Source organism: Cricetulus griseus (assembly GCF_003668045.3).
Source record: "Cricetulus griseus strain 17A/GY chromosome 1 unlocalized genomic scaffold, alternate assembly CriGri-PICRH-1.0 chr1_0, whole genome shotgun sequence".
NCBI lineage: Eukaryota > Metazoa > Chordata > Mammalia > Rodentia > Cricetidae > Cricetulus > Cricetulus griseus.
In genome coordinates, this window is record NW_023276806.1 from 35,925,360 (window position 1) to 35,938,109 (window position 12,750).

The window sequence follows — 12,750 nt, forward strand, 5'->3', positions numbered from 1 at the left end:
AGCCTGTGTCTAGGGTAAGCTTACACACTCCATTCCTTTATCAGAATCTGCCATTAACATGTTGCTCCATTTAAACTGAGAAGAACCCAGGGAGCCCATTTTCATACTGACTTTCTGAAAGTAAAAATTAATTTTATTATTATTATTATTTGGGGGGGCCTGCAGTTCTTTAACTTGTGACTGCTTTTTTTGCCCTGTAGGCTTTCCCCCTTCCTTTTTTGAGATGTTCTTGCTGTGTGGCTCAGGGGGATTACCAGTATGTGTCACCGTGCCCAGCTGTATTTATGTTTGCTGTACAGATCTGGCAGAAACCCAGTAGTTACTGTTAGTCTCTTGCCACCTACTTGCCTAAGTACATATCTCTACCTGAATTGAATCACTGAATTTTATTACTTAAATAATTTCTGCTTCTTAATTCTAAGGTTAGAATTAAGAATCTTTATACTAAAACATAAAATCCACAAAGGGAGGGGATTGTTTGTTCTGTTTCTTTCTAGTCCTAGAACAGTGCTTGGTAAGAACAAGCAATTTTTAAAAATATATTTACTTAATCCTTACTATAGCACTTAGTATGTCAGCATTATTTTCCATGCTTCTTATTAACACATTTTCCTTTAAAAAATAATAGAAATTTCAGTACTATTTTATAGATTTAGAAATGAAGATAGAAAGGTTAAGGTAGAACTACTTGTATTTATCTATTGCTGCTGAACATGGGCTCTTGGGTATTACATTACATTTGCATTTCACCATTAAGATATTTACTAATTCTCTGTTGATTTCCCCCTACCCCATAGCCAGTGCACAGTACTTCTTTAGACCTGACTTAAGACTTTGCTGCATACATTAGTAACTTATCCCCAAACTGAGTAACATACTGTTGTAATTTAAAAAAAAAGCAGCTCGAGAGAGAAAGACACCATGCCACAGAGTTCAAGTGGAGTTTTTTTTTGTTTTGTTTTTTGTTTTTTTAATTAAGGGATAAGGTAAAAATATCATAAAAGGGGGAAGGGGAGGGGGGAAACCAGCCTCTGCAGACAGGAACATGGGGGGAGGGAGGAAAGAGAAGGAGAGGGAGGGAGGAAGGGAGATGGGCAGGGCCCTTTTAACAGGGAGCATATTGAATAATATGCACAGGTGGTGCTCTTAGTGGCAGCTCCGAGGGTGTATCTTGTCAGTAAAATGCCTAAATACTAACACATACCCTTTCCAAGTAACTGATCCATGTAAATCTAGCATAGTTACAATTGTAGAAATTTGATGAAAATAGAAATTCGATATCCTAGCATGATGGCACATACCTCTAATCCAAGCACCTGGGGGACAGAGGCAGGTGAATCATTGTGAGTTCCAGGCCATCCAGGGCTGCATGGTGAGACCCTGTCTCAAAGGGGAAAAAAGAAGTTATATAATTTATAAATTCAGTTTGGCTGTGTATTTTTCCATAAAGTTAAGATAAAAAGGGGCTAAAAGTTTAGAAGTCATTCCTTTTAAGGAAATGCTTTTCTCATTCATGAAGCTTCATAAAAACCAGCATTTCAGTGAACCCCAGTGTCTGAGGGATGGATTTGGGGTGCTTCTTTTACTTGAGGTTTTAAATCTCATGTAGAGAGTGTTCTATTTTTATTATGAAGATTTGAATAAATACTGTTTATTTTGTTTCTGTAACCTGTTATAAATTGCAGATGGTATATTACTTTAGTTTTCTGATTTCCCCTAATATTCTCTTCAAGATTGTTAACTGTTTTTTTTTCTTGATGCTTTATCAGAAGGGAAAAAATAAGTACAATATTTAGAAAAACTTTTCTTCTATCATATAACTGCATCTTGGTATGTGTAGTTGGACCTCATTTAGCTATCATTAGTATAAGCTGGCTTTTGTTTTGCTTTGTTTTTTTATCATTGCCTTCTGTTCCCATTCTTGTGTTTTTATATGCTTTGGAACTCTATTTAATCTTCCTTCTTTCTTTACACCTAAACAGATGGCTGTTTAGTTTAATTGTTAACCAGTTACTAAGCTAGTTTGATTTGTAACAACTGGATTTTGTTATTTTCAGTGTGATTAAACAGCTGTCACAGAGTTTGATAATTTCTGTAACCATTATGTTTTTAGCACTTACAGAGTACCTGCCTTATAGTAGGCTTCTGCCTTAAATTTTTGTGGAATGATTCAATAAACTGTCAACTTTTCTAATAAAGTCAAGCATAACCACTTCCATAATAACTGCAAGGCATATTCTTGACCATTATATGAAGCATTTTCTTAGATTATATGGTTTGAACAGAACTTATTTTGTAAAGCATAAAACCTTTTAAGAAAGAAACTAAGTTAAAACATGTTGGGTTGAATGTCTTCATGGTAGAAATCTCACTCTTTAAGGGCCTCATTGTTTAGACATTAAACTCAAAAAATAGTTTGGTTTTTCATAATATCAGTTGTGTATACTTTATTCAGTCCTTCACCCTTTTCTGGGAATCAGCCCAGGGCCTCATGTCTGTTAGATAAGTGCTTAAGCACTGAGCCTGATAGTTCTCATTTGGTTGGTCTTTTGAATCTTAAATTTAAAAGGAAAACAAATGATCACATTTCTTAGAATTTATCTGGAAAACAATACTTAAGTCTGTGGTGTCAGTTTGTTCCTCAGTCTAAATTGAACAGATAAGATTTTTCTTTTCTATTTTAAATGTACTTGAAAAATATTCTTCTAAATGATCTAGTTTCCTAAAAAGCCTCATTGTTATGCTTATCACACAACAGCAATGACACATTGCTAGCATTCTTTGAGTATAGACTGGAGTTGATATGGTAATGTGTAGCCACATCCATCTATTTTTATGTGTCGTATATTCTTGACACGTTGAAAGTAAACAAAACTAGGAGTTGGTGTGTAAAAATATACGAGAAGACCATTTGTGTACCTTCATAGGTTGGAGCTTGTTTCAATTTTTTCCTTTCCTTGGGTTTTTCATACATCAGTATTTAAAGCTTTTAACTTCTTTTTGTCACCTGTCTGCACAGTATCTGTTATTAGTATATGTATAAATATTGAGACTGAAAGTATGTATTACATTTAGATGTTCTAGTACTATATAGTAATGAGTGGCATCATAGCCTATTTTTTAGTTTTAAAAATTGAAACAAAATAATAAAATTTACCATGTTAACTATTTAAAAGGTATAAATTATTAAGTACATTCACATGGTTGTGAAGCTATCACCGTCATCCATCTCCGTAACTCTTTTCATCATTCAGAACAGAAATACTCTACCCATTAAATAATAGCTCCTCAATGCAACCTCATATAACCCCTATAACCTACTTTCCTATTTGCCTTTCTATGAATTTGAATACTCTTGGCACCTTATAGACATATTTATTACTTTGTTTCTAGTTTATTTCATTTATGATAATGTTCTTAGTTATATATGTAGCGTCTCTATGTTAACAGTATTCATGTTGTAATACTTAAAAAATATCTCCTACATACTTTGGTCTTTTCTTTTTTTCTTTTTAAATAGATTAAAGGGGGAAAATGAGGCACAGAAGCATGGAATAGAAAAGAAATAGAAATATAAACTGTTTAGTTTATAACCATCAACTAGTAGAGAGAATGTCCTGTACAAAACACTTAAGACTCAAAATGGAGTGTTCCTTTAGACAGGCTTAAGAGTTCAGTCTCTGATATTTAGACTTTAGGCTATAGTTCTTGGTTTTGGATGGATTACTGAGTGGCACAGTCCTTACTTTTACTTAATTTGAAGAGAACCATGGCCACTTGACTCAGAAGTAGATGAAGTGTTTGGTTTCATGTGTTATGAAGTAGCAAGTGGGTTGTACTTGTCCAACTCCTTGATGGGGCTTCATTATCTTTTTTCTATATTCCATTTCTTCAGTGCCTGACTAGCACACCCTACCAAGTTCTGTTGCATCTCTTCTGTCATGTTTGCACTTTTGATCACTAGCTTCTGCTTGTACATGGTACTGAGGAACAGAGGCTTGCGGACTGCCAAAGGCTCCTAGAGGAGGTGTTGGCATTTGTCAGGCCAGGAAGGAGATTATTGGTACCTGAGCACATCTCTATTTTCTTCCTTTTTAGGATGAATGTTACTGTTTGTACATACACATTTTATTTGTTTCCTTGTTGGGAATTTGGATTGTTTTCTACCTTTGGTTATTGTGAAAACTGTTGCTTTGTTGGGATGTGGATATACAAATAGTCTCTTTAGGACTTTCAGGTTGGTTGTTTTTGCATATCCAGAAACAAGATAGTGGGATCATATATTATGTGTACAATTTTTTTACTTCAAAAAATTAGTCATTGAGAGTTTCGTATTTACCCCTTCCTTCCCCAACTCTTCCCAAATCTACCCCCTACTTCCCTATCCACATAGCTTTGTTCTCTTTTCTCCCTCTTAAATCCTGTAAGATCAATTTATGCTGCCTAAGTATTCACAGATGTGTGGTATTCCTCTTAGTGTTGTTGACTTACTGCTGTTTTTCCTTCTCTCCAAAGCCAACAATTGCCAGTAGCTCCACAGCTAGCAATAGGATTGAGTAGACGGAGGTTTCTGTCCTGCCCTGTCCCACAGCCTTTGAGATTCAAAGATAATACCTAAACAAGAGTAGAAATATACATGTAGCAAAAATGCCCTTAAATTTTTATCAATAAACCAAAATTCATACCAATGCAAAATACTCATGTCTATATCATATTCCCTGTTTTTCTTTAGAAAGAGATTGACTGTAATCATTAACCGTTTATAACCAGCCCCACTTAAATGAAAACAGACATTTATAAACAGTATTTGGGAATGTGGGTGTAGTTCTCTCCAAACTGCTTCCTGCTGTTTGGGGGTGCTATCAATCCCAAGAAGATTCTGAGAAAACATAGAACCCTGGCCAAATCCTGGCTGTAGTATTCTGTGAGGCTGCATCTTCTCAGCTCTATTGGATGTTGGATCACCTGGGTCACTGCTTTGGGGGTCTTGCTTGATCAAACCATATTAGTCTGGAAGGAATCCACAGCTTTTCATCTTCTGTGGAAACAAAAGCAGAACCTCTTCTGAAGTAACATGTCCTTAGACTTAAATTTTGAAGTCAAGTCATTTTCAAAATTTATAGGTTGGATTAATCCAGCAGAATTTATAATCAAATGTCTTTTAGCAGCAGTTGCTCCTTCCTCAGCAATCAAAACAATTCAAAGACAACACAATAACATACAGTACCACTGTGAGTTCATAAGTGTGGCTTCCCTGCTATGTCCAGAAGACACTATTTTTTCTTGTTGTCATCAACTGCTTAGCTCTAAGTATATGACTAAGTATGTATGTAGTCTATGTGTTTCAAACCTAGTTACAGAAGGAGAGGAGACCCAGGTCAAAAGCATAGAAAATATTTTCCACGAAAACATCACCAATCTAAAGTAAGAGATGCTCATCAAGGTCTAAAAGGCTATAGAACACAAAATTGGACCAGAAAAAAAAATGGATAAAATACACATGGACATGGACACACATGGGTGAAGTACCACTATATATCACATCTATTATAATTTATATATATATAAATTATATATATATATAATATATATAATATTATATTATATATTATATATATATATATATATGTTTGTGTTTCCCTTAACTTAGTCTATAGTACCTTATCACAACATGTCCTATGTACAAATAGACAGGTTGGAGAATCTGTGGGCCTGTAAGAGATAAACATTCTGAAAATAAGAGCAGATTTCTTGAGATTTGCTCGAAGTATTTTTTAGTTTAGAAACAGCTTGGAATATTTTACACTTAACATGTGTAGGAAAAGTAAGTCAGTTTAAGATTTATTTGCGTTAATAAGCATGTTTAGTATGAAAAGCTGAATTTATGAACTCAACCATTTTCTCCATGATAGGACTTTTTGCTAACTTTAGGCTTTCTTACAAGACCACTGAAATCACCTTCTTTGAGGAAATCAACCATTTTGAATGTTTCACTAAAACTTTTAACACGTGAAAACAGTATATAATCATCCTAACGCAATTAAATTTTGAGTCTTTTTTTTTTTTTCCCCTAGTTCTTCTCACTAGATATCTCAATTAGGGTTACTGTTGCTGAAACACTTTGGAACAAAGCAACTTGGGGACAGAAGGGTTTATTGGGCTTATGTTTCCATATCACTGTTCATCATGGAGGGAAGTCAGGACAGGAACTCAAACAGGGTGGGAACTTGGAGGCAGGAGTTGATATAGAGGCCAAGGAGGTGTACTTGCTCCACATAGCTTCCTTGCTCAGCCTGCTTTCCCAGGGCTGGCCTCATCCTCAGTGGTCTGAGCCCTCCCCCATCAATTACTAATTAAGAAAATGCTGTATAGAGTTGCCTACAGCTGGATCTTATGGAGTCATTTTCTCAATGGAGGCTCCCTGCTCTCCAGTGACTCTAGCTTTTGTCAAGTTGACGTAAAACTAGTCAGCACACTAGACTTGAGTATTCATAAAAAGTTGATGTGTGTTTTTTCAGGGCTTATATTTTTCCACAACGAGCATTTTAATTATGGACTCTGCCATAGTTTTCCAGTAGCAGAATTGGCTGGAGTTGAGTCCATTGTGACTTGTGTATAGTATCTGAGGTCTTCTGCATGTCTTCTTATCTGTCCTATTTCCTCAGTAATTAGATTTCAGATTAGTGGTATTTTGCTTTGTTTCAGGACTGCAATACCTTTGGAGGTTAACCTGTTAGATTCATTTCAAGTGTTAGAAGCTCAGCTTAGATTGGATTTAGCAAAGAAAGGAACGAACTGACTGGGTCATATGACTGAATTATTTGTTGATCTAGTTACACAGCGAAGTGTCTAGTAAATTAGTGTGATCTGTTGCAAGCTTCAGGTATCTAGTGTCTACCTCCCTAGCAATGGGGGTGCAGGTGCACCTTGGTGCACACAGCTCTTTGTTTTTACATGAGTGCTTGAGAAGGAGCTCCGGTCCTCAGTGCCTCACAGCATTCATCTTTAGAGCACTATACTTTTAGAACATTTTTATCATTGCAAAAATAAACTTTGTACCCATCCCCAGTAATTTCCTCCTTTTCCGGGTTTGGGCAACTACTAATCTATTTTTGTCTCTCTGGATTTGCTTATTCTACTTAACTCCTAGATTTGTCATCTCTTCCTTATAATCTTCCCTTTTTGGGTTCTCTTTCAGAATGACTGTAGGTTTTGCATAATTACTAGTTTGATGGTTATGACTCTTCATTTTCTACCATTCTAATACCTGAAATAATAACTAGCACTTAATAGCATTGCTGGTATTTAGGGAGTTGAGAAAATTAATCTAGATACTACAGTGAGTTTGGGCTATGTTTCTGGTACTTAACCATTGGTTAAGAGTAGTTAGTGTTTATTATGATTTAGGAGGTTTTTTCTATGTTCCTCATTTATCCTTTTTACCTGTTTTTTTTGTTTTGTTTTGTTTTGTTTGTTTTTTGTTTTTTGTTTTTTTGATGTGCCAGCAAGATAGATCCCATTTAGAGTTCTTTATGAATGTCTTTTCTTGCTTCTTCCTCTTTGTTCATTATACTTCCTCTGTTAGCATTTCCCCCAAGGCTTTCCAGTTTCCTAATTCATATTTACCTCTTTAGGCATAGTCAGAGAATTTTGTTTGCCTTTCTTTTCAGAAAGCTCTTCTAAGAGCTACCTGGTCTCTTCACATGATATTGCTTAGAAATGATCTATATTTCATAGGTCTAGTTCAGTGATCTTATCTGTTAAAATGTTTGTGCATGTACTTAGAAATTGTGTGTGTGTGTAAGTAAAATATGGTAATGGTTACTTTCAGTTGTCAACTTGACACAATCTAGAATTACCTGGGAGGTGAGTCTCAATGAGAGGTTGTTTAGATGTGGTTGGCCTGTGGGCATGTCTGTGACAGGTTGTCTTGATTACATTAATTTAGGCCAGAAGGCCAGACCATGGTGGGTGGCAGTGCTTCCTGAGTTTGGTCCTGCACTGTATAATAGAGATGAGATGAGCACAGACATGCACCTATTCATGCTCTCCTTGCTCTCGATTGTGACTCTGTCTAGCTGCCTCAGGTTCCTGACTTGATTTTCCCAAAGTGATAGACTTTAACTTGGAATTGTAAACTGAATAAACCCTTTATCCTCTTAAGTTATTTCATCATAGCAACAGAAATGAAACTAAAATGACCAGTTTAGTGTGTAGTAAATATTTATATTTTGATAAAAATCACATGAAAGGCCTATTACTTACATCCTGTTCATTCTAATGGTGGCTGGATTTTTTGATGACAGGCACTGAACTTTTACCTGTGTTTTTACTTCATTTGTAGAAGCTTTTCTTTTTTTGCCATAACACTCTTTCTGTATCTTTATCATAGCACTTATTGTGCTGCATTTTGTAGTTACTGGTATATACTTGTCTTCTTTCAAGAGACTATCTTGAACTTTCATTTTTGATGCTCCTAGTAGCTTGCACAGCAGCTAGTACGTAGCACATAATTATTTGTGGAATCAATAAGCTTAACTGGAAAAGTGGGATTAATTTACCCTATTCTGGAAATAATTAAATGCTTATGTTTAAATTATGATGAGGAACTAGTTTTTTGTTTGTTGTTTAGTTTCCAGGCCATTGTGTACTTATACTTTTGGAAAATATAGTATAAATTAAATGCCAGGAAATATCTTAAAAGGTGATTTTTTTTTTAACTGCCAGCTTTTTTTTTTTTTTTTTTTTTTTTTTGATTCAACAGACAGAATTACTCTTCAAAGAGTCTGTAGGGATGGAGAGATGGTTCAGTACTTGTTATTCAAACATGAGAATCTGAGTTAGAGTTCCCAGAACTCATGTAACACTCATTGGACATGGCATCTCATGTCTGTAACTAAGCACTTTTGGGACAAGATGGGAGATAGAAGCAGGAGAACTTCCAGAATTCACCATCCAGCCAGCCTGGTACATAAAGTGGTAAACAAGAGCCCCTCTCTCAAACAAGGTGGAAGGAGAAGAGAAAACCTGATTGTTCCCTGATCTTCACGGGTGTGCTCTGGTACATGTGCTCCTGTGCTCACACATACACATGGATGTTAAAAAATCTGCATCTTCAGTGGGCCATGTATTGTAGAACAAACCTTTTATAAGCACCATGGCCAACGTTTTATCTCCGTTCTCAGAAATCTGGGGTATTTACTGGTGACACTTTATAGGAGGAATCTAAGGAATAGAGAAATTGATGTAAATTGCTCCAGGTCATATCACCATGCAAAACATCAAGAATTTAAGTCTACATAACCCCATCTATCTCCAAAGTCTCTGTCTAGCATCTCTTATTTCATAAGTGTGAAATAAGATAGCATTCTAATATAAGAATGTTAAGGACAGACATGGATGAAGACACATACAATCTCAACTCAGAATGTAATTATTTGCCTAAAGAAAGGGAGGGATAGGGGTGTGGTAATTGGTCAAGTACTTCTTAAGCATGAAGGCTGCCCAGCACACTGAAGGGGTGGTGGTGGTGAGTAGTCACATGATTTTCATAGAGTAGCATGGTAGAGGATGGTGGTCAGCTGTTCTTTCATCCCCTTAGTCAGCATCTGTTTATATTTTGCGTCAGTTAATATTAAAAGTATATGATTTGTTAAACAAAAGAGTGATGGTATTTCTCTGGAATGTGTCTTTGTTCTATCACTCTGTTTCATATACTGAATATTGTTTTTGTTTTGTTCCTCTTAGTTAATAGCATAATCTAATTGTAATTACAATACTATAAGCAAATAGTGTTATAAAAATATAAGTAATGATCATATATTATTATGTTAATTATGATGATCATGTCACTGATCCCAGTGTTTTATATACAATAGTGTTTTATGAAATTGGAAACTTCTAGAATATTTTTTATTTTGAAAGTATTGTTTATAAAATTATGACTTTTCTTCCTATAGAAATCTGGTTAAGAAGTACTGTCCCAAACGCTCAAGTAAAAACATCACAATGGACTACTATTTATCTTTTGAGGGTAGATACTTTGATGAACTTAATAATGTTTTGTTTGTTTTTTGGTTTTGGGTTGCCTTTTATTTTTGTCTTTTTAGAATAATTGAAAAGGGGGACTTTCAAGTAAGACTTAGAATGGGATTTTGAGTTGTTTAGTTTCCCTAAGAAAGGAGTCTTTTCCACACTTACTATGTAGTTGTCATTAGCTTTCTAACAGTTTTGCCTTGCAGGTAGTGAAAACTGCTTGGCCTGGTGGTTTTAAAAGGATAATAAAAAGTGATGAAATTTGGGGGATAATTTTTGAATCCTGAATAAAAGGCTAGAAATTATTTTGGGCTTTTTGGAAGTCTTAAACACGAATATGCAGTCATTATAACTACAGAAACTAATGAGGTTAGATTCAACAGTTTTGTATATATTTATTGGTTTTTAGCATTCTTAAGGAATCCCTATCTGACCTGTCAGCTTAAGAGAGTGTTCCTTGGTGTGTTCCAAGTAGATATTTACATTTTAACACAGTAATTTTCTTTGTTTCTCTCCTTCCCTCCACACACATTTTTACCCTTATTTTTGCCCCCTTTATCCCGCTTTGGTGCCAACCATAATGGTAACACCTCCATTCAGGATGTGGGCAGGCATACTGGCAGCTGTATCCAGAGCTGATAGCAAAGTTCTGTAGATCAGCCATCAAGATGCATTTGAGTGGTATGATTGGCAGGTCTGTCCTCGAGAACAAGCACATCATCTCTGCAACAGGTTCAGCTGCCAAGCCTAGGAATCCACCCAAGTGATTCCCAAGCTCAGGTCAGTCAGTTGGCAACCTAAGAGATTCCACTATGTCAAAAGAGCCTGAAGGTAGTATTCTTATTATATTTGACCCCCAAATATCCCTTTATTTATACATTAAAGGCTACTTAAAGATACTTAAACATGTACTTAAACTTAAGCTTAATGCAGGATTCTTTCCATATGTAGTTAACTTAGAACCAATAGCTGGGATTTAGGTTGACCTTATTTAAACTTGCTTTTAGACACCAAAAGTACCTCACCAAAACATTGTAATAGAAGCAAAAATGAATCTTATTATTTTAAATATGTTTTGCCAGGTTTACTTCTTGTATCGCCTTTTTTAACATCCTTAATGAGTTAAACGACTATGCAGGACAGCGAGAGGTAGTAGCGGAAGAAATGGCACACAGAGTATATGGTGAATTAATGAGATATGCCCATGATTTGAAAACTGAAAGAAAAATGGTAATCTTTATAATTTTTATATAATTACAACAGTCTTATAAAATTGTTTTAGACTAATAATTATTTCTCTTTTTAGAAATATATGTTCAATAAAAACTGGTTTTCTATATTATTAAATTTCTTTTATGTAAAAATTGTGAGATCAGCTTTATCCAAATGTAATAGCATCAATTCTTGTACATAAATTTTTCTTGGTGGTATGTTTTTAGATTATATTAAACAATAAAATTGATTGTAGACACTCAAAACAAACAAAAATTATGAGATCAGAATATACTGTGAAAAATATTTTTCAGTAAAAAAGAAACACTGTGAGATATGCTTACCAGTTTGGTGGGGTTTGGCAGCATACAGCCCACAGACTTTGAAATACTTTTTTTGTTTCTTAGATCTCATAAGCTAAGAATACTTTACATATTTAGGTGATTGAAAAAAATTAGAAACTAAGTGTTCTTTGGCATATAAAATTTGAATTTTAGTATCCATAAAGTTTAATTTGCATTCACTGAGTTTGATATTTTCTGTGGCTACTTTTGTATTGTGTAGACAGAATATCATTTGGCTGGTAAACTTAAAAGATGTATTACTATCTGACTTTTTATAGAAAACCCCTATTGAAGATGATCATTATTTCCTTTAGTACTTTGCCTACTTTAAAGTTATTTTAAAAATATTAATCTGTAAGATGTATTTTAAAGTTTGTTTTATTCTCTTTCTGATTCTAGTTAAATATATATGTATGTATTTTATCATCTTGAAAAAAATGAAGAGCCTTTTACTTACTATGTAAGTGTAATTATTTTTGTTTGTTGATGGTTTTAATCTTCAGCATCTCCAAGAAGGACGAAAAGCTCAACAGTACCTTGACATGTGTTGGAAACAGATGGATAATGTGAGTTACATATTTTCATGGTTGATCAGAAAACCCCTAGTCCCCTTTATACTTTATCTCTGAGTCTAATATTTCTAGTGTATTGTTCATAATCTGCCATTTGTTTTGTTATAGAATAACCAAGAAATATAAATGCAGGATGTGAGTTCATTTCATTTTCCCTATTAAATACTTAGACAAATTCTCTTCCCTTCATGTCATGGTATACATATGGTAGAGAAATTTATCCAATGTCAAGAGGGGTTTGGAGTGGTGGGAAACTATTTGCCTTAGAGGAGAGAACCAAGATTATGGTTCTTGAACCTTTTTAAACACTATTTCTCTTGACCTTTTTAGCATATGAATACTGAAGAGCAAGGGCTACCTTATTGGAAGTGTTTCTTCTAGTTCAGTAGTCCTTCAGTTCTGTAAGCTCCTACCTGTAGGAAAGAACTTAATAGGACAGAGTTAGAAAACATATTGTCTACTTAAAATTTCCCTGAGGTCCTTGATAATGTGGATTTTCTTAAAGGTTTTGGTAAACATATAGTGTCCATATAGGTACTATAGTCGTCTTTACTGGAAATGCTGGATTGAAAGACTTTGTAGTATAA

At 34.8% G+C, this 12,750-nt stretch overlaps 1 protein-coding gene across 1 annotated transcript in view; it reads left to right on the plus strand.

Moving 5' to 3' along the window:
* Fnbp1l (formin binding protein 1 like) overlaps positions 1-12,750 on the plus strand; it is a 73,873-nt gene that overhangs the window by 32,352 nt on the left and 28,771 nt on the right. The window contains exons 3-5 of the mRNA XM_027395644.2: positions 9,960-10,003; positions 11,108-11,265; positions 12,095-12,157. Of these exons, the coding sequence (XP_027251445.1) occupies positions 9,960-10,003; positions 11,108-11,265; positions 12,095-12,157 (265 nt within the window). The remainder of the gene's footprint in view (positions 1-9,959; positions 10,004-11,107; positions 11,266-12,094; positions 12,158-12,750) is intronic.